At 41.3% G+C, this 22,810-nt stretch overlaps 2 protein-coding genes across 2 annotated transcripts in view; one reads left to right on the plus strand and one right to left on the minus strand.

The window, feature by feature from the left end:
• Positions 1-1,758: 1,758 nt before the first annotated feature.
• On the minus strand, positions 1,759-17,697 carry sars2 (seryl-tRNA synthetase 2, mitochondrial). Its single transcript, XM_031573239.2, has 16 exons — positions 17,083-17,697; positions 10,774-10,869; positions 10,563-10,592; positions 10,323-10,463; positions 8,662-8,716; positions 7,663-7,726; positions 6,931-7,036; positions 6,456-6,503; positions 5,940-6,048; positions 5,539-5,584; positions 5,360-5,447; positions 5,167-5,279; positions 4,968-5,061; positions 4,762-4,854; positions 2,448-2,513; positions 1,759-2,057 (listed from the first exon to the last, which is right to left on the minus strand). Exons 1-16 carry the CDS (start codon positions 17,446-17,448, stop codon positions 1,917-1,919), a joined length of 1,656 nt encoding a protein of 551 aa, XP_031429099.1. The 5' UTR covers positions 17,449-17,697; the 3' UTR covers positions 1,759-1,916.
• A 4,727-nt stretch (positions 17,698-22,424) lies between these two features.
• Positions 22,425-22,810, plus strand: part of timm50 (translocase of inner mitochondrial membrane 50 homolog (S. cerevisiae)) — a 40,168-nt gene continuing 39,782 nt past the window's right edge. The window contains exon 1 of the mRNA XM_012828065.3: positions 22,425-22,663. Within this exon, the coding sequence (XP_012683519.1) occupies positions 22,457-22,663 (207 nt within the window). The 5' untranslated portion in view covers positions 22,425-22,456. The remainder of the gene's footprint in view (positions 22,664-22,810) is intronic.

Below are 22,810 nucleotides of genomic sequence, written 5' to 3' on the forward strand. Positions count from 1 at the left end.
GATTACAATGTAAGAAAATGGCTCACTGTGGGTTTTTACAAGGAATACATTGTAGTGATCGTTCTGTTGCTCTAAACAATTACATTTGTTGAGACATAACTGTAACTTGTTGGACCTGTTTGAAAATGCCCTACCACATCCCTTCGAACTGAATATTACAATGTTAATCAGGGTAGCCTATTTTGAGCCTGTAAAAAAAGAAAGCGTTTTGCTCCCTTAGATTCCACGTCAATCTTTTATTGAGATTGTACACCTGGAGACTTTATTTTGGACTGCAATGTAATATATGCAAACATACATAACGTGAAAGGCTACATATTCAATTTAACAATTCAAGTTCGTTTAATGGAACACATTTTCAACTTTCAATGTTTCAGCAGACATTCTGGCACTTGCTGCGGTACGAAAAAACCTGATGCGTAAAATGCAAGAGCAGCAGTGACCAGTACCCTACATAAATGGGGAATGCATGATATCTCTACTTCTGGTCGATACACGGCTCCTGCTACGCTTGGGATGCTCCCTCTAAGTTCCGTTCTTTAAGCGTATCCAGCACTATCTGCGATGCGCTTTGAATCTCCTCCGCGGTTTAAGAACTGCGACCCCTCAGCTTGAACTTCATATAGCAAAAGAAGAAGTGAATGGAGCCAGGGGTCGTAGTTCTTAAACCGCGGAGGAGATTCAAAGCGCGTCGCAAATAGTGCTGGTGGGGAGCAACAATCGTCCAAGTGCCGTGAGAGTGCGCGTTGTCATGACGGAACATACACATTTGTGCGTCTGCTAGGCAGAATGCCTATGGGTCAGACTGTCAACGCCAACGTTTACTTCCGTTCCGGTTTTTTTTTTAATGTTCCGAGGCATCCGAGGGTGAACATTTGGCTGACTGCCTCGAAGAAGATGGCAGCCAAATTTCAAATCAGGTGCCGTTTTTCTTTTTATAGGCGCAGTCACAGAACTTTTTCCGTCATGATGCGTCACTCGTTATTTTTAGCCAGATAAATAACTCACACTTGTGCAAAGATGGTTTGTAATTGGCGCATTCTAATGTGCACTGTCAGAGAGGACATATTCGCCACATCCACATTAAAAAGTCCATGCTTTGGAGAAGTATTTAATTTGTCGTTGGAGTAGACAACCCGCCCAGGCGGAATCGGCCACAATCGTCCTCAAAATAGGGGCCTTGGAGTGATTATGCAGAAAGTTTGAAGTTAATAGCTTGTGTGGTATTTCTGTTTCAGATCATTGAAAAATGCATGTCAGCACTGTCTCAGAAAAAGGACATCCTTCCTGCAGTCACCTCAGTCTCAAGGGTTTATCACCCAAGGAGGTCCATGAGGACATGATGGCAACACTAGGGGATAGAGGTGGGCTCCTTGAGACCAGGGGACTAGTAGACACATAATCAGGTTTTAAAATTATTTGCGTTATAATAGATTGCTGGCTGATCTGGGTAGACAACTACAAGTTTCACAGTGTATTGTTGTGGTTGCTATGAGACCAGCCATAGTGACATGGTATTCCCTTTGAAGATGTGCTTGACGAGGTTGGCAAGTACACACAAGACTAGTGGGTATGTGTTTGAGGCTTCGTAGCTAAATCAACCACAACATTTGGATTTTGGTTTTTGAGGACGGTCACTCACAAGAGCTTTAAAGGGAGCCGCTTAGGCTGCTGACAGGTATGTCAGTTGTGCATTGATGTTGTAACCTGCTATGGTTAAAAAGTGGCCTCATGGCAGGTATGGAGATACAACTGATGTTGCTGAGTTTCGCCAACTTTAATAATTAGTTTTCATTGTTTCCAACAGGGAAGTGCAATGTGCCAGATTCAGTTTAGACCCACAAACAGCAGTATTTACATACTAACATATCAATATCAATGTTTTCTTTATTACAAGCACAATTACAGGTGAGTGATTATTTAACTGTGGTTGTTGAACGAAGTTGGTGGTTAGGCTGGTTCGGCCCTATATATTTTAAGGGCAAGTATTCTGGCTTATGAATGACTTCCAAGGCAATGTAGGGCTGCAAGGCCTGGGGTATGCGTACACTTCCGTCCTGGAGAAGGAAAGAGAAGGATAGGAAAGACAGGAGAGGTGAAACACTGGACACATGTCTGTCAATCATAATTAGAACTAGAAGTATGCTGTGCACATTACGGCTCGATGAAAAGAAAATTCAATTAATAACAAATTGATCAAACCTAAGATTTTAAATGTAGCAATGGCCAGATACAGTACAGAAAAAAATTAATTACTTTCAAAATAATAAACAAAATAAAGTTTTAAATGATATGGTATCAGGGCTGTAATTAGTTTGAATGCATTTCATAGGAGTTTATATGCATAAATAAATAAAACAAGCCATCAAAAGTATTTGTCTTGGAATGATTCTGTAGTTGGTCTGTATCTCAGTTTTGAGAAAAAATAATAAAACAGAAAGCTCTACCTTATTCTGATGAGTCTCCAAAATAGCAATGATGATGCGGGGGATGGCGCAGGCCGTGGCATTGACCTGGGATTAACACACAGTACAGTGACTCAAAACAGAATGTTTATCAAGATAAAAACAAGCCTTGCAGCTAAGTCTACAACATATCTGGCTATGATCTGATGTAGACCTGGCTTAAAGATGCAGTCCGTGATTCTGTGTCATGTTGTTGATGTTTGAGTTCACCAGCTAATGAAATTACACCCCTCCCTCCCGTGCTCCTGAAGCTTGCGTGTTGATTGTTTATGGCTCGGCCTGAGCCAGTATGTTTCCCATTTACAGAACCAGGACTGCGTATGAACACCAGAGTTTTCTTTGACCGCAAACACTGAACGGACAGCTAGAGCAGCGGTTCTCAAACTGGGGTCCGCGGACCCCTTGGGGTCCGCAACGCCTTGCCTGGGGGTCCGCGAAAAAGTCTGGCTTCCAAAGTTTTTTTTTTTTTTTTATGTATTGCAATACAGTATACAAAACATGTAGACTAATGTTACACGGTGTACCGATACTAGAAACATTTTGAAAGGTATAAAATAGCACGCAATCAGAGCACACTCACTGTTCCGCTCCCTGTCAGGCTGCCTGCACGCATTGACTGCAAGGGCGGGGCTGCCCAACTCTCACACATGCAACAGAGCCTTCACTCACAGCGAATGATCTCAGGGGAGACATGGCCTCATGAGCAGGAGCTCTGGCCGACCGTCCTCGGCTTGTTTTAAAAAAATAAGTGAGTTCTGGAAGTACTTCGGATACGAAGCAGACTGTGAAGGAAAGCCCATCGACACACAGAGACCCGTCTGTAAAACATGCTTCAAAGCCACTCAGGCAAAGGGAGGCAACACGTCAAATATGGCTAAGCACCTCTCAGACAGACACCCCGAACTTTTCAGAGAGTTCAAAGAACGACAGGTTAGCGTATGTGATTATAAATATGAACACCCCCAAGGCAAGGTCATCCATCCTAACACGAGTAGCCTTAGCCTAGTTTAGCGACAAGCGACTTTCCCCATCACAGAATTTTGACTATGCGTAGTACGATGATCATAATGCAGTGTGGTTAACCGTTAACGTAACTAAACCGCACTTTTCACGCTAGTAATGTTAACTGCCATAATCTGCAAGTGATGCATTTACGGGTCAGCATCAGTACAGGTCGTGTTTATCGTTGCAGAAGGCCCTTTTTTAAAGATAGGTTAGCCGAAGGCATATCGGATGGCCCTATTGCATGTAGCTATTCTCGTTTAAGAAGTTGATCTAGCTTTCAATTTGGCTGCAAGAACGTAGCCCAGTTCATTGTCAAAATTAACCTCTAGAATGAAAATGCTATACATGTATAATCAATGCAGTGATGTCACCATGTTGTTTTCATTAGTATCTTGCTGGAGGCTAATACTTATATAAATGCCATTTGTTAAGTGTTCGTGACAACGCTAATACAGACAAGTGCTCATCACATCAGCCATAAAACAACTGCAGATATCTGGCTTCCAAAGGTTGCCATCGTTCAGTGACAACAAGATCGGGTAAATAAACTGCACTGGACAAACTATGTGCTGAGAGACAGGAACACCCTTCTCATTGATGATGACACACACACACACACACACACACACAACACCACCACTGAAAAGAGTTTATCATATTTTTTGTACAGAGATTTGTACGGAGTGTCAGTCAGGGATACCAGTTTTTGACAACATTAGGTGGATATTTCATGTGTTTGTTAATGTCTTTGTTAAAAATAAATCTTCAGAATCATCTCTGTTGGAAAACTCTATAATCTGAGTTGTATTGGAAAACCCTACAATCTGCTTTGATAAAAAATGTTATTCCATCAATATTTGGTTTTTATGTAAGGTAAACATTATTTAGCTTCTCAGCACATTTTCCAAAATATAATTTACAAATCTATCCTACATACTGTCAAGTAATGCCAAATGTAATACAATGATTATCTAAAACTCTTGTAATATTAGTACTATATGATTTTACAGTAAAAGAGTCCAAAAGCATATAACATTACAAATACTGTAGCTATAAGCCTATATGGTTTAATTTGGGATGCGATTATGAGGGGGTCCTCGAAAAATGTTCTACCCTTTGAGGGGTCCCTGGCCCTAAAAAGTTTGAGAACCTCTGAGCTAGAGGACCGTGAGGAGCAACTCGCTGAATTTGACCAAAAATGTATGGGATTAGAATCACGGACTGCACCTTCAACCCTGCTGTTAGCTGCTGTGTCACTTTCAAACAGCTATAACAGAAGCTATCCACTCACTGTGTGGGCATAGTGCAGAGTGCCGTCATCCCTCTCATAAAGAATGTTCAGCCTGCGGCTTTGGTAGTCTGTGCAGTTGGAAGCACTGGAGATCTACGCACAACAGAATGGAATGAGTCATATTTCAAGTCATAGTTGCAGTCTTCCAGCATTCTGGTCATCTAGATTATTCAGAAAGTTCTGTCCACAGATTCCAACATACAGACCTCTCCAAAGCTGCCCCGTCCAGGCATCCAGGCCTCTATGTCATACTTCCTGTAGGCCGGGGCACCGAGCTCCTGGGTAGGCATTTCAAGGACCCTGCAAGACCAACACCACACACAAAGGGGTTGCATGATGCGCTTTAAATCCACACACACACATATACAGTCTTTCCAATTAAGTGAGTTTAAAAAGTGAGGAAACCTAAAGTGGAGCTCAAGGGACGAAAATATTTCTTTCTGGAGGGTTACAAACTCCTGGAGCATCTGAGCACTCTCCTCTCCTGATTCATCAGCAGTCACCCCAAACATCTCCACCTGCACACATCTCACTCATTATTTACATCCGTTACAGGCACTGTGCACAGATGAATGCTCTCTAATGCTCTCTACTTCACCTTGTTGAAGTGGTGTACTCGGTAGAGGCCCCAGGTCTCTCTGCCAGTGTCAGTCTCTGCCCGGTAACACGTGCTACTGCACACAGTTCTGCAATAATATCAACAACTGATTGAGTGGCCGAGTCACTCAGCATCCAGCAGGGGTAAGCATCTGTCTCCACAGCAGCCGTGCTTTTTACCTGACAGGGAGGTCCTTCGAGTGTACAGCATGATCCATGAAGTAGCCTGCCAACCCAAATCACATGATCTGTTAAACAGTGATAGAGAGCAGAGCAGAGAACACTGCGTCACATTCAATCCCAGGAACCTCCTGCCTGCCTGGGTGACTAGTCTGAGGTGGAAGACCAGTCTGATCTCATCCTACCATCTAGTCTGATCTAGTCCTGCCTGGGTGTGTAGTCTGACCTAGTCCTGCCTGGGTGACTAGTCTGAGCTGACACTGCCTGGGTGTGTAGTCTGACCTAGTCCTACCTCGGTGACTAGTCTGAGCTGACACTGCCTGGGTGACTAGTCTGAGCTGACACTGCCTGGGTGTGTAGTCTGAGCTGACACTGCCTGGGCGACTAAACGGAGGTAGTACCTGCGATGCCCACTTCTCCTGTGCCGGCCAGGTTGAGGTCAGGAAAGCGGGACTGGTCGAGGGAGTAGACCTGAGAGCGGTGGGCATAGGGTTGCATGCCACAGCCCTCCTGAGGGAGAGGAGAAGCAGCATCTTTAGAGCACTTTCATACAGACACATCTACTTTACACTTTCTAAAGAGCAGCAAGAAATATACAAAACATAATCATGATAACAGCAAAACCAATGGAACTTGTCGTGTCCCTAACTAAGGAATCCTAACATAGTGGAAAATTGGACGCCATTCATTTAGACCTAAAAGTGAGTAACAGCCCAGATGGCCTCACTCCAAACAACTAGCCCTGATGTCATTGTGGGCAGACCCATATTACACTCAAACTATCAGACCACACTTACAAACACAGGCCCATATTACACTCAAACTATCAGACCATACTTACAAACACAGCTCAAACTATCAGACCACACTTACAAACACAGGCCCATATTACACTCAAACTATCAGACCATACTTACAAACACAGCTCCCTTCAGAATGTCTGGCACAGCCATGGGGATGAAGCCCTGAAATATGCAGACAAATAAACAAAGGTTTCTGTTAATGAATCACTTCACTTGAATTAATATGGAGGCAATATTTTTCCCCAGATGGCAATGGTAGACCTATAAAGAAATGAACATCCACACAACAGTATCACCTAACATTAGGTAGTAAAATATGGAAGCGTTTCAGTATCAAAATTAAAATTAAAATGTAATATGCAAAATGGCAATGTCTGAAAGTTGGGCTCAAAATACATTTTCATTTGAATAAAGCAACTCATGAAGCATCCAAATCTCTGTGAAAAGGAAATGGCAAATATAAAAGGAATTACTGAATTTTAATATTTCATTTTGAGCCCAAACTTGCATGTATGAATGGGAAATGTAATTCAAATTCAGGATTGTGTTGAGGGGGAAGCGGGTGGTTCCTGGTTTGGCAGACACTTACTCGGCGCTGCAGCCTATCCAGCACAAAGTTCTGCAGGGCTGTCTGGAGTCTGGCCCCGGCTCCTCTCAAGTAGTACGACCTGTGCCCAGACACGTGGGCCAGACGTCTGAGGAAGAGGGGAGGTCATCCACATCATCATCATCATCACCAACATCAACATTATTACTGAAGCTTCAATCACATCACAAGACTGGAGATCCATTTCTCATTGCTTGCTCAGACAAAGTCAAAGTTTGTATTTCTAAGTGTCTGTCATTATCAACAACAAAAAGCACTTCTGACGTGCTACTCTTTAGATCACAGACATAGAGACACCATCAGATAAGAACAAAAATAATGTACATATAAACCAAGATCTCAAATGCCCCATCAGTTTGAATACTGATAAAAATGTGCAAAGTGATGCATTTAGTGCACTGAGACAGTAAGGTGGAGATTTGACATGCGATGAGCATCAGCATTTTCAGCATACTAAATTCACCATTTGGTGTACTATATTTACCATGAAACACTTCCTATTAAACTCTATTTTGAGCATGTGTGGTGACTGTGGTATGACTGTATGTTGCATGTGTGGTGACTGTGGTATGACTGTATGGTGCATGTGTGGTGACTGTGGTATGACTGTATGGTGCATGTGTGGTGACTGTGGTATGACTGTATGGTGCATGTGTGGTGACTGTGGTATGACTGTATGGTGCATGTATATGACTACACATGGAATTCCATTACCTTTGCCTGAGGATGCCCAAAGCCTCGCCAATCTCTAGATGACCTCGGACTTTAAAATCAAATTCTAAATGGAAAAGTCATATAAATATATATACATATTATACATATGACAATACACTGAATACGGAGCATGACAAAAAACATTTCTCATACAACAAATTCTACTGCTTCAGGCTCTTTCAGTTCAGAGTTCACTTTGGAGAAGTACAGTATTAGTAAAAGTGCCCTCAAGTGAAAAAGAATGCTTTAGGCCCTTAGGGGGAGCGTTCACAGTGAGATGCTTTAGGCCCTTAGGGGGAGCGTTCACAGTGAGATGCTTTAGGCCCTTAGGGGGAGCGTTCACAGTGAGATGCTTTAGGCCCTTAGGGGGAGCGTTCACAGTGAGATGCTTTAGGCCCTTAGGGGGAGCGTTCACAGTGAGATGCTTTAGGCCCTTAGGGGGAGCGTTCACAGTGAGATGCTTTAGGCCCTTAGGGGGAGCGTTCACAGTGAGATGCTTTGAAAATATATATATATATGAAAATATCAATAGAAAAAACATAAGAAGCCCATATGAATATCACAGAAACCACAATAAGTCCACACCTACAGCGTTACATCCACACTAGGGTCAGACAGGGATTGAACTATGAGTCAGCCTTTATATGGGACGAGGCGTAGGCTGGTGAAAACATTTGCGAACAAACAACTTTATTTTGAAAGAATTATAATTTTGTTTGATTATTACAGGTGATTGTGTGCATACTGAATCCAGTAGTTTCAGCTGGGCAATTCAGTCCATGGATCCATGGGGTCTAAATACATACCAAATCCCAATCATAAAATAGAATACATTTAGTGTGTTTCAACCATACTTAAAGGATGAAATAATGACGCTGATAAACTAGCAGAATTAGTTTTTTTAGCCACTTGGACACAATTCCATAGTGCCATGTGTAGGACTGCCAGCTGCCTCTGAACTCTTCTTTTACTTCTTTTAGATTTCTTGTGGGATCTTACCTGGCTTTTGGCCAACAAGCTCCACAATTCTAGCTTGGCTCTCATCCCCTACTGGCTAAAAGATAAAAGAAACACAGAAGCACAATGCTGTAAGATTGAATCTATTCCGGCTGAGCCATACAGGCCATTTCTACCCTGCCAACCTGCTCTGCTCTGGGCTGGGCTCTGGAAAGCATCTTGAGACAATGTTATTGTCTTGGCACTATACAAAATAAATTGACTTGAAAAGAGTTAGTTATGTAGTTAAGGTATTCTGCAGATGATTTTGTCCAAAACGACTAAAAAAAAAAAAAAGAATCAGAAAATTAAGTGATGATGCCTTCTCTCAGCAGCTTCCTTTCTATCATTGTTTGGGATGCTGGAGAGCAGACAGGAGAGAGACGTGAGTGGGTTTCATGAGCACAGGACCAGTGCATGGTATCATTTTAAAGTAAAGTAGTTAATAATAATAATAATAATAATAATAATAATCAAATAATTATATTTATAAATTATGCCTCAATCAAATGTACCAAGGCTGTTGCTGAAACGGACAGCATGTAGGTCATTCAACCACTGAGGTAACACAAATGAAAAGTCTTGACACATCTAGCTAACCTAGCATAAACGCTACACGGCTAAGCAACAGACAGTTTTACTTTCACCATTGTCCATGTATTGATTTGTTTTGTTGCCTGAGCATGACTGTTGTGATATATATTCATGGTTTTTTGGTAGTTGGCTTTGCCACACCATATAAGGGTTATTGTTAGTTATGCTTCCAAGAGACATAGGGTCTTGCGTCCATTACTAACCATTTCCCTGTTCTAACTTGGCACTGTAAACACAAAGATTACACATACATTGGCCTTAACCTAGTCGCACAGGTGAAGAGAAGGCTTAAACCTAAACTCACACAGGCAGCATATTGATGCTGTTGTCAGGATAGTACCAACATTATCTTGGTGGCCCTCGTGAGGAGAGTATTGATATTTATGCACAATTGCACACACGTGTATTTGGTTCCCGTTCATAAGGTAACGTTCTGGCACCCGCTGCAAGGATAGTTAATCTGGTGCCACATGTGAGGCTGGTACCTATTGTACCTACAGTCTAATCCTGGATCTAATATCTCTTTAAACCAAAACACAAGGTTTAAGCAAATAGCCACAAAAAACTGACCTCCAGTGGCTTGTATGTGATTTCTTGTAGACACAGCAACTAAATATAACCTAACCTGAGCTGTAGGTTAAACCACAGTTGGCGAAGACACATCAATGGGGCTTAAGAAGAACAAAAGCCTGCAAGTTTAATCCTATGTTAAACTCTTAAGTGCAGCAAGCATAACGACAGAGCAATTGGCCCTGTATGCCCTGCTGGTTACTACACTCCCACATCAGACTGGTCTCTCTCTCTGAGCCTGCTCTCACCACATCAGACTGGTCTCTCTCTGAGCCTGCGCTCACCACATCAGACTGGTCTCTCTCTGAGCCTGCTCTGACCACATCAGACTGGTCTCTCTCTGAGCCTGCGCTCACCACATCAGACTGGTCTCTCTCTGAGCCTGCTCTCACCACATCAGACTGGTCTCTCTCTGAGCCTGCGCTCACCACATCAGACTGGTCTCTCTCTGAGCCTGCGCTCACCACATCAGACTGGTCTCTCTCTGAACATGCTCTCACCACATCAGGATGGGTCCGGTTGGGCAGCTTCAGGGCCTGCCGGTAGTGAGCCTCCTCCAGCTCGGTCTCCTGCAGCACCAGCTGACTGAGTTTCGCCCTTACGAGTCGCCCTTCTTCTCGGGCTCTCTTATACTCCTCTAACTGGAAAACAAATACAATCAGTATCCCAGAGATGCCTTTCCACTGTTTTCTGCAACACACACAAAAGAACGATATATTTCCACTCTCAATGGTACTTACATCAGACAGAGTTGTCCTGTCGTGTTGTTCCTAAAATAAAATGACATATAAAATCCCATTAAAAGCCTCATTGAGGTCTGAAGGTGATTGTTCATGATAAGGTCTGCCCATCTGCACACCATTCCCAGACAGACACACAAACACAACTTCTGCATGATCTAACCACAAGTATCACAGACACACAAACACAACAGGTTCTGTATGATCTAACCACAAGTATCTTGATAGCAGCGCTTATCCTTCTCTTCTGTTCCTCCAGCGATGCAATTCCTTCATGGACCTCCTGCAGTCTTCGCCACACTGCCACCTGCATCAACATATCAACTTCCTGATATTCAAACCTCTCACAGATTCTGGTGCTTCAGAATGCTCTACAAAATTGAACATGCAAAATAAATATGGAACTGCTGACTAGGTGCATTTTTCTATATTTAGTTTCATTGAGTTTTGTGTGATAAAAAATAAAACTGCATAACCGTAACATTAGAACAAATAGAATGTATAACACAGACAGGGATACAATAATAAAGACAGCCAAAAGTGTTTATGCTGTAGCATTTTAGTTTGTGACGCTGCGTCATGAAATGTGTTTCTAAATGAAATATATGTTTAGCACATCACTGCAAAGAAATTGTTTAAAGTTAAAACCATGACAGGTTAAACTTATTTGGAAATGCTAATGTATTACATTTAGTTTGTTTTGCTACTTGCAACAAAAGCCACCTTTTTTTTTTACTAAACCGTCTGCACTTTGAACCGTCTGCACTTGAACAACCTCACTGGCAATGCAAAGGGTGGAGCTGCCGGGGCAGGAAGCAGTACGTAGAGAGAACATATGACCATCTGAGAGAGGAAAGGGTGGTGTGTTTTGGGAAAGCCTGGACAATATCTCAAAGACACAAACATTTCCTGAGAAGGCCATCACCAAGACTTGGAGCGCTCCAAGTCAAGTAAGATAAGTCCAAGAGGATCTAAAAAGTAGATAGGTTCAGAAATAACTTTTAACTTGGAAACAAGACCTGTCCTTGCCGGTGAGATCCAGCTGGTTTATTTTCTATATCTATCCAATCCTTACTTATTTATTTGCAATGTATTGCTAGACCTGTTTTTTTTTTTTTTGGATAATCCTTTTCCATCCTTTTTGAACATGCGGATAAAGAGGGTTGCAGCTGCAGAAGAAAATATTGTGGACTTGGAGGATAGGGTGCAGGAACTCTCCAGGTACAAATGGCATTGGAACCTGTGACTATGGTCTTCCTGAGCTACCGGGAGAATCAGTCAAAAAGTATTACATGTGTGTCAGGCCATCATCATCCCTGTGTATTCAGGCTATCATCCCTGTCTATTCAGGCAAGACCCAGGAGCAAACTGACGTTGTACACTGTGGAGCAACAATATAGGTGTTCAAACTGTGCCTGAAGAGAAACCACGCTGTACTAATTGTGATGCACTTTCAAGAGCTGCCGAAAACTCTGTTCACTTGGCCCAACATCACTTGCGATTGGCAGATAATCTTTGAATTAGTTTGAAATAGAGAGGTTTAATGTGGCCATCGATACACTAGAGCCTCGGACACCGACTGGAGGCCTATGGGCACCTGTGCAGATTATTCAGTGTGTTTTTCTGTACAAAATCAGAATCCAGTACCTCGGTTATTGAGAAAGCTCAAATCTTGGCAGCTGCATATCCATCTGACCTAAATAATAGTTTAGGTGATGAACTAATTCAGTAAAGATAATTCATTAAGCCCTTAAGATGATAAAAGACTGCTCCTTATATATAATAATACTGCAGTTTGGCCTAATCTATGTTCCCAAATGTTTATGTTGCACTGCGGTTGTGTCTGACTCTGCCCGTCACCAACTGCAAAGGGGAGCGGTCAATCTGTACTGTCCAGGATTAAAAACCAATTGAGGACTAAGATGAGGCAAAATCGACTCAAGGCACTTTCTCTCATGGCAATTGAGAGCGAACTGACCAAGTCACTGGACTTTGACGATGTGATTGAGGGTTTCGCAAGAGCGAAAGCCAGGAAAAAATGCATTGCATGATTCGCATAAGGTAAGACTGTTTTATGATACATTTTTTAGGCTTATTCTTGTATCCCTGTGTTTCATTGCTAACGTTATTTGTGTGACACCATATCTTGCTGTCTATCGTTTTTTAGTAGAGGTGCCTTTAACTCTTATTTGCGGGTTGAGTGTGGTGCACTTAATAATGTGCTATCGCAATGGTGTAAATTATCGGACGGCGTGTGTTATCGGCAAACGTTCGCGTTGTCATGTTAGTCCATTATTAAACTGAGCATATCGATTGTTGATCCATTATTAAACTTAGCATTTGATTGTTTAACAGAATGGCCGATGTTTGACACTGTCTGATAACTGACATAGCTACGCTATTGGCTGTAATTGAGTGACCTGGCTGTAAATCCTGTTGTTAACAGGTGCATTTATTTCTTGTATGGCCTATGTGCTGTTGGCTTTAATTCACTATACCTGCACTGTAAATCCTGTGTTGATACAGGTAAATGTATTTCTAGTAGTGCTGTCAGTTTAACGCGTTATTAACGGCATTAACGCAAACCCATTTTAACAACGTACATTTTTTTATCTCGAAATTAAGTTCTTTTTTTATTATTTTCATTTACATTTTTTTTTTTTTTTTTGGGCCTCGCAAACTGTGTAGTCAACAGGCTTGTCTGTTTGAGTAGCTGGCTGAAAGCAAAGAAGTAATAGGCTTACCTTTTTTTGGTTACCTAACTGTTAAGGTTCATTGTTTCTGAAATAAGAGGCCTGACTGCTATGTTCCCAGCAAACTTGAAAAAAAAGAAAATATTAAGCCATGGTTTAACTGCACTATAGGCGGAGTCCTTGTTTACCTGAAATGTGCACTTTATAATTTGATTTTGTACCGCCCTGTTTGACAATGTTGTTTTTCAATAAAATAAAACATTTGCATAAAGCAAGCCAATCCACTTTTCCATGTTGATAAGAGCATTAAAATGAAAATAATTATGGAAAAAAATAAATGAAGGGACATTTAGAATAGATAATTTGTGATTAATTGCGATTCATTTTGAGTTAACTATGACATAAATGCGATTAATCGCGATTAAATACTTTAATCTTTTGACAGCACTAGTACTATTTCTAGTTATTGTATTGTTAGTTTTGGGTGTTCAGATGACTGTTCTATAACTGTTGGGATGAGGGTGAACGTCAAAGTTAGGCTATTATTCTGGCCTTATTTGTGCGTATGCACTGTGTGTGTGTGTGTGTGTGTGTGTTACGACATTCCGCAGTACAGAAAATGGAGGTGGAAAACCACCCATCCAGTCCTTCTCGCGCCACTATACAGACCCCCTGGCTCCTCCGACACTGAATTTCAATTAGAGTTCTGTGACTTCCTACCCACCCTGGTTATAAACTCGGATACAACCATCAAAAAGCACAATAGGAGGCAGAGGCTTCTGCTATCGACCTCCCCCACCCCCTCCCTCCTCCTGTGGAATAATCTTCCTGCCTCCATCCAAGAAGCGGACACCCTTTCCATCTTTAAATCAAGACTAAAGGCATTCCTCTTTGGTGCATCCTATAGTCAAGAATAATGCCTTAACACTGGGCACCTGTCGCAAATACTTCATACTTCTTGTAGGCCATGAGTTTAGCAGCAGTAGGCTACAGACAGCACATGTTGTACTGTGTAGGGCAGGGGTGGGCAATTCATTTCCCCAAGGGGCCACATGAGATAGTGGGACTGTTGTGGAGGGCCGGACCAATAGGCTGAACTAAATTCTACTCAATATAAGTTGTATCTCTTTATAAAAAAACATTAAATTGTATGGTTTTGATTAACTGCTACTGGTAAGAGTAGATGTTACATTTAGGCAAAAAATTGATGCAGGCATAGTAAAAACGCCAACATTATTTAATCATCATTCACCTAAACGATTTAGAAAATGAGCATGTTTTTGCAGTATTAAAGGTGTTCCCAGACGATCAATACACATGGCACACACACACACACACGAGAGCAAACTTGCAATGCAATAGTATAATTAATAGTTAATTTTTATCAGCGCAAATGGTAGCAAGCACGCCCACACGCACGAATGTAGGCCTACGGAAATAAACAAAATATCCCGCTTATTATAAGGTTATTTGCCAAAACAATAGAAGACATTTCTCCAAAATACCTCTTTTTAAGGATTTTGTTGCCGTTTAGTTCTTCACGCAAATGCGAAGCAACCCACCTTCTGACTTCAAGTTTCAATGACTTTCAGTTAACTTAAATGGCCGGACTACTTGCGTTGCGGAATGATATGAAAGATGTGAATTAGAAGCACAAAACCCGTTGCCAATGACAGCAGGCATACATATTTCGCAGCAGTGAATTTACAGACCTGCGAACGTTAGGATGGCCCATTCAAATCAACGGAACTTTTTGGAACATTCTGAAGAGCCGTATATTTACGTTTGATTCCTAATTTACAATTGACCCCCGCGGGCCGCACAGGGACAGCCAACGGGCCGCAAATAGCCCTTGGACCGCACTTTGCCCAGGTCTAGTGTAGGGCCTTTACGGATCCCTGGTACAGCAGTGACACGTGTTGCAGCTGTCACCAGCCAGCTGTGCACTGTTGTTGTACCCTGGCACACATTTTTTATACACTATGTCAGCCAACCATAACTCAACATAACTCAACAAAACCAAACACAAACAAACTCCCACACACCATGCTGGGCAGTCTCTCCCTCTCCCTCTAGATCACATTATGCTAAGACATTAATACTGATCAAATGAATACTGATATGAAATCATGTTAATTGTTTACCTAAATGTATCTCTTTATCAAATTGATGTTTACTAACCACATTTTCTCTCTTATAGTGTGACCTTTCCCCCGCTTATTCCGATGGCTGTGAAAACCCTGTTCCTCATCACCATAACCATCAAATACTGTGGGATGCTGCTGTAGTCTCTCCACCCAATCTACTTGCAGAAACTCGCTGCCTATGTCTACCTATCCCCACCACACTGCCATGCATTAATTCTACCCCGCTCATGATATATCTACATTCTCTGTGGTAGCTTATTTACCCGTAATGTGGTAAGGGAAGGGAGGGGGGTTGTGGTGGGAGGGTGTCTATTTTGGGTGTGGTTTTTATTTTTTATTACATTTTTTGTATGGTGTGTGATGTTTGTTTACATTTGTCTTCTCTGTTGTTTTTGTTTGTGAAATGAAAAAGGAAACATGTTGCTGTCAACTGCCAATTTCACTGCTGTATGATGTGTTTCCCAATAAACATATTTGAAACATATTTACCCGTAATGTAAATAATTGCCACCATCGACATAGTTTTTTATTTAATTGTTCTATGTAGCCTTGTGATAGTAACCTTACAAGCACACTGTATACAGATAACTTTGTGGTAAAATATAGCTTAAAAAGTTATCAACTTTGGCACCAGCAAGAAGTTTAATTAGCTAACTAGTGAAGCTAACATGGTTTGTCAGCCACCTTCTGCCTTTTTGAGAAGTACGTTTATCTAGAAAGGCCTGGGGTTAACTTGCTCTGTTATAATGATAAAATGTGTCATTCTGTGACTGAAGATAATTACCCTACCTGCTAAGATATCATTATGATTGTGAAATAAATCTCTGGTTTTGTCCAACACACTTGAAGTGTTGTTTATTAAAATCACACTGGGTAATGATTACATAGCTTTTTCAGAGTATACTATATCACTTGGAACTGTCAATGGATTTTCTTTGCTCTCTCATGAGTGTATTTCTAGTCTGGGCATACTCCTGACACTTCAGCAAATAAATATATGTATATTTACCCAAGAACAGACGGTTATGCATATAACGCAAATGCTTAAAATAGGTACATTATTTTGAAAAAGAAAATATATGAAATCAAAATGTATATGCACTATGCATGCAGCTCAATCATGTTCGGCAAAATATTGTCAATACAGTGCCTTTGAGATACAACTGAACATTTAACCAACTTCGTAGAAAACACCGATAGATATCGTGTATTGGTATTCAGCATAAAAAAACCACGATATTGGTCCATACCCCCTCCTGCTTAACATTTGATATTTACTTACAAGTCTACGTCTTTCTGAAGTAATTTGCGTTTCAGCTCAGCATTCGTTTACTGTTGGGCGTGTTGGCTGTTGTCAATGGTCGATCCTCCTGACAGTGGCATGTACCGACATTACCGACAGCATACGCCTTGTCACTGTGTGACATTGGCATGTCCCTCCCCGTGTCAGTGGTATGTACTTCTTGATGCCATATGCCGATTAACAAACTAACACTACAAACTTCCAGCTTCTTGAACGTTGAAAAACATTTTACATGAACGTAGTTTACATATCGGGTTTGTTGAACACAGCAATACAACCTATATGTTGGTTTTGGTTCAAATAACGTGTTTTGCTACTAGGAAACTCATTACCTTGTACAAATGTACAACTACATTTGCAAGGGTTGGTGTACTTACAATGTCTCTGACGTCTTCTTTCCGTAGGTCTCCTTTACGTTTGTCAAGTTCGGAGATAACTTCATCGGTGTCATCGCAAACCCGTGTCATGTCTAGCACGGGCTTGTGGCTGTAGCCCTCACGGACATGTTCATACAAACTGCTACGCAGATTTTGAGAAGCACAACGGTATATTACTCTTGTCCAACCATATGGGTTTACACAGCACCGTGCCGAAGATTTTAAAGCAGAAGTAACACCAATCGCTACTAACGAAGTCATGCTTATGGACGTCGCCATGTTTAGCAGCGTGTAGCCAGTGACAGTAACACAAATGACAATATCCGCCACCTGTAATTTTTTCAAAATAAAAGTCGAAACATTCATTAGTTTTTAATTATACAATGACAAAAACGTAGAAGAAAAATGCTAATTTAGCAAACTATATGTGCTCCCAAAGTACACTACGCGTAGAGGTGGGAAAATACAAGCCTTACAGAAAAGACTGTAATATTAGTCTTTGTCTGTCTTGGTGGTACTTAGGACAATGTACATGTTTAAATTACATACAGTTTCTTACTACAATAATCACAGCTACCGTCAGCATGCTTTTTCATTCAAACATTGTACTATTCAACCCTGTATGCTCATACCTCCATCTTAAAACAATGTCTTCTTGCTTGCTTCCATTGGTGTTCCTGCTCTAACCCACTTTTCATTGAGAGCTAGAGCCAGCTGTTCTCTTCTTACCTGAAGAGGGCGAGGCATCTCCCCCAACTCAACTTGAATGGCTGCCGCCGGGGTGGTCTTTTGCTCCACAGCATAGTCTCGGGGCCTGATGTTAAACCAGCAATAAGGAGTTCTGTTCCAAAACTATCAAGCTAACTACCTAAAAGGCATGCAAAACCCTTGCAAACACCACCAACAGCCCAGTTGACACTAATAAAAGCTTGCCAACACACTTACTGGTGTATTTTGGTAGTATAGCTGCAATGTCATGCCGTGAAAGCTTTTCTTTCATTTTTGCAGGGTGTTCCAGCCCGGAACACAGAACGACATAGGGCATATCCTGGATGACTAGTGGAAAAGACACAGGTGTTTATCTGTCTTTCACATGACCATATGCTATCAAAATTAATTTGAGGATGGTACCAAAACTTGTTGCCTATAAAACCATCCCTCAAAAAGTGTACAACTGTTGCACATCACAAACCACACTGAGCAGAAATCATTTTGAGGTTTTACAACCATTCAGTTTGATGTACGCAGATAACATAATCGCTACACTACAACCCTTTGGGTTTTGGTGGAACTAGAGGTCCTAGCAAGACTGTTCAGAGTTCAAATACATAAATAATGCATACCGAGACAGAACTCTGCTAAGTGAAACTTTACTGTGCATCCAGATATAACAAACAGAACTCAGAGAAAAGCGCATTTGGATGTGCTATACGAATTGGGGCAAACTAGGTAACATTATAGCAGCAATACAGCCAGGTGCATATCTACAATGTTTACCTATCTGTGCCATATACCTTAGCTCAGGGGTTTTCAACTGGTTTTGTCCCAGGGACCACCATTCTGAAAAAGTAATTCGCGGCCCACTGATGTGCCTGCACGCGCGTGCGTGTTTGTAACCGCCGCCGCCACGCCCCCTCCCCCTGCACAGATATTCTGCCTATAACACGATATGATCACGATATTCAAGAGTAATCTGGAAATGTGTTGAAATATCAAAGCAAATGTATAAAAATAAAAAAATGAAATGGTGAACTGATCAACATGGGCTCATGTCGCGGACCCCCTGCAATGCCGTCGCGGACCACCAGGGGGCCACGGACCCCCGGTTGAAAACCCCTGCCTTAGCTTAATGTGGAGGATCGAGTTATCTGTAATCATAACTGATAAAGATGTAAAGAAAATTAAACAACCGCACCAAAATCTTTTCTGACTAATGTATAAATAAGACAGTCAACTCTCTTGTTCTCCAGTCACACGGTCCATCAGCCCCTTGATGAGGTGCCTGTAGCACAACCTGCTGTTTTGGTGCCTTTACATTTGCAGCTCGTACAAGCAGAAAAACCGTGCAAAAAAAAAAGAAATTCACCTGACCCACAAATGACATGGTTGCTGTGTTGCCTACTTGTAGAAAAAATGTGTTCCACTTGTAAACCGATAATACAGACATGCAAAATGTATTTATTTCCATTCTTTACAGTTGTGTAATCTGTCCTTTATTTGTTTGCGAGTAGCCTAGCATTTTTATTTTCAAAACGCATTGAAACATTTTTTTACAGATGTGTCGTGCATTTGCAAATAATATTATGTTTGTTTGACAGGTGTGTTTCGTATCTGTAATGGTGTGCATATTTGCAAATTGTTGGACATTTAGGCCTATAAATCACATTCCGTTTGTTGTAAAACTTTTTGTCACTACATTTTTTGTTAGACGTGTCTTTGTCGTGTGATATGCAGGGGCGGAGATCCCATTTCATTGTAGGGGGGGACAATACATGGTCAAATTTCAGAGTGTAATTCCGGGGGGGGGGGACATGAACAAATTGCTTTCACGAGAGCTAGCATAAACTGCTAAATACCGAATTCTCTTATCACATTTACAAACAGAAATTCGAAGTCATTTTAGAATTATCTAAACAGCATTAAATGTACTAACACGAAATATCTATTCACAGACAAATAATGTCCAAAGTTCAAGAGAACTTGATTCTCAAAATAAGTTACAAAACAGCTCAACAGGGAATCGAACTAGCAACCTTTTGATTATAATACGACCTCTCTACCTCCTGCGCCACTGTCACTCCATACTACAATACCAGCATAGTTGATGGACCGCAGAAAAAGATGACATTCATTTAACTTCAGATAATTTAACAAATCTGGAGAGGCACTGAGATGTAGACCTACGTTTATTAACTAGCATGAACCTGCCCCTGACAGGCAGTGTCCTAGACTGTCTAGCTAGCTATCTTAACTGTGTTAATTACCGGCATGCGGTAATACGTTCACGTTGTCATGCCAATCCATTAATAAACGTATGTATACTTGTGCATATCGATTGGAACTTCGTAAATGGAGTTTATAAAAAAACTTCTTCTTTACATGTTCTTACTGCGTTCGAGAATGAGGTAAATCTCTTTACATATCGTAATAGCGGCAGCGACAGGGGACAGAGTAGGAAACTGTCTGACAATCTGACCGTGTAGGCTACTGGGCTGATTAACTGAAACACGGAGCTGCCGGTAGCGCTGCCCTGCCCGTTGGAAACAGCATGTGAACCAAACCACTTTGAGGAATAGGGGGAACATGATTTTTCAACACTTAAAAAACACATTGTTTTACATCTATAATTAGCACCGCTTGTGTCGTCGTATTTTTATTTCAATTTTTTTTTTCAAAAAAAATCACAAAAAAAAAAATGTCAATGATTGTTGGGGGGGGGGACAACTTTATGGTAGCCGTCTCCCCCGGGATCTCCGCCTATGGTGATATGTATTTGCAAAGTACATCCTGTTTGTTTGAGACGTGTGTTTTGTATTTGTAAAACATGGTGTGCATATTTTCAATTCGTTGGTTATTTATAAATCACATTCTGTTTGTTTGAAAATCACGGGGTATTTGTAAATCTTTGTAAATCGGTTGTGGAGGAAAATTAGGGTTTCGCAAACCGTAACAGTGTCCACGGATATGCAAATTATTAACAAGGAACGGAACATTTCAACTGCAAAAATGGGATTTTGCAAACCTCAATGTTACCCACGACCTTGCAGACGATTTCTTTCTTCAGAGAACAAGGAATGGAGCAGTCTAATTAATCTACATTTAGGGTAGATTTGCAGTAATGCTATATTGTGTTGTACTGCATTGGAATGGTCACATTTTCCATTGTGTAGCGTTATATTTCTTGTGTTTTTCAAGTCAGTTTGAGGCTAGAAGGGAAGCAGTTTTCTTGTTAACCAAACTCCCAAACCGGGACACTGGGTGTCATGCGTAGCCTACTTTTAATGCACACGTCCAGCGTTGTCATGCATCTGTAATGTCATCAGTCACAGTGTTAATATTCCTATTCAATTTGTTGATCATCCGAGTAATTAGTATTTTTTTTGTATTGCTAAGTAGGCTTTAATAATCATTGCTTGAATGAAAAGGCTATAAATCAGGGCAGACATGCAGGCATACAAAAAAAAACACGTCACTGGACAAGCAGTCGCACTATAAACAAGTCTCTAGGGACTAGGATAGAGTTTGGCTAACAAGAAAGCGGATTCCCTTCTAGCCTCAAACGGAAAGTTCGGTTTTGGAGTGAAAAGCACAATAAATACAACGCTACACAATGGAAACTGTAAAACTTCCAATGCAATACAACACAATATAGCATTAAATCTACCCTTAAATATAAAACTTACTTGGCGGACGACGTCGCCATCAATATTATCCATTCCTAATTGTTATCTGAAGAAAGAACTCGTTTGCAAATCCGTAGGTTACGTAAGAGTTTGCACAACCTTATTTTCGCCATCAAAATGCTCAATGCCTTGTTCACTGAAAACATAAATACTTTGCAAATCCGTAGGTAACGTTTAGGTTTGCAAAGCCCCCACTTCATTCACAGCCGGGATGCCCCAAGTGGGCGCTGTCTATATTTTCAATTAGCTCCGATGTAGCACAAATGTTAATCTGCACTCTGAAATCACATGATCTACTCAAAGTCAGATGAAGTTTGTAGGGCAAATTGGGAGTATGCACCATTACCGACAGAGTAGGAACAATCCCCAACATCCCCATGTTATTCTCCCATCGAGAAAACTGCTTTGCTTTGACGCAGAAGTCCGGGATGGACTACAAAGTGACGACACATCCTCCGAGGGCCGGAAGTAACAAACATGGCTTGCTGTAAATTATCAATGTCAGCTGGGTATTTGGGTATAACCATAGACATATGTCTATGGGTATAACCCTAGGTGACTGATGAATGGTACAGAGTAGATTATCAGACTGGCAGCTTATCATTACGTTTAAAAAAAATAACTAAATACATTTTTACCCCTCAACTTTGTATAATTTAATTTGTATCACTTTTTCAATCACTCTGTTTTTCAATGCACATGCATTTTCATTACCTCATTTTTCTATCAATTAATTTGTGTTACTTTCACCTATTGGGTCTACTTGGGATCTTAGCTAACGTTAAGGTTAGTACAAGGTCAGTAATTGGTGATACTGCTGAACAAACCTGTACTTTTGAAAATACGTAGTAGAGGTCAACGACTGTCATTGCACTACTCATTTGTCAATCAAAAAACCGGAAAAACAAGAGCCAATAGCACACGTTGTCCTCTTCTCTGGTGTTTCTGCCTCTTCAAACAATATATTCAAGATGGCGGCGATGTCTGTGTACCCCATGTGTGTTCGGGCTAGCCATGGCCTTCTCCGGCTACGGAAAGGTGTCCGCTGCCTAGATCCGTCTATGATGGATTTGATTCGTGTACTGTCTACAGATCCCCCAAAACCAGACAGTAGTCCCGCAGGTGGATTGGCTCAAGCAATTTTGCAAGAACGTCTTCAGCAGCAACAGAGGAGTCAGGTGAGCTGACCAGCTAACGTTAGTTCATTCGTTCGGCTAACACAAGCCGCAGTTGTTAGCAGTAACGTTAACCTGTATGTTAAGCTTTAGTAGAGGAGACACTATTTGTTGGCATTAGAATATGAATCATGACCCACTTTTGTTTTG

Source organism: Clupea harengus, chromosome 9, assembly GCF_900700415.2.
Source record: "Clupea harengus chromosome 9, Ch_v2.0.2, whole genome shotgun sequence".
In the NCBI taxonomy this organism is placed as follows: Eukaryota; Metazoa; Chordata; class Actinopteri; order Clupeiformes; family Clupeidae; genus Clupea; species Clupea harengus.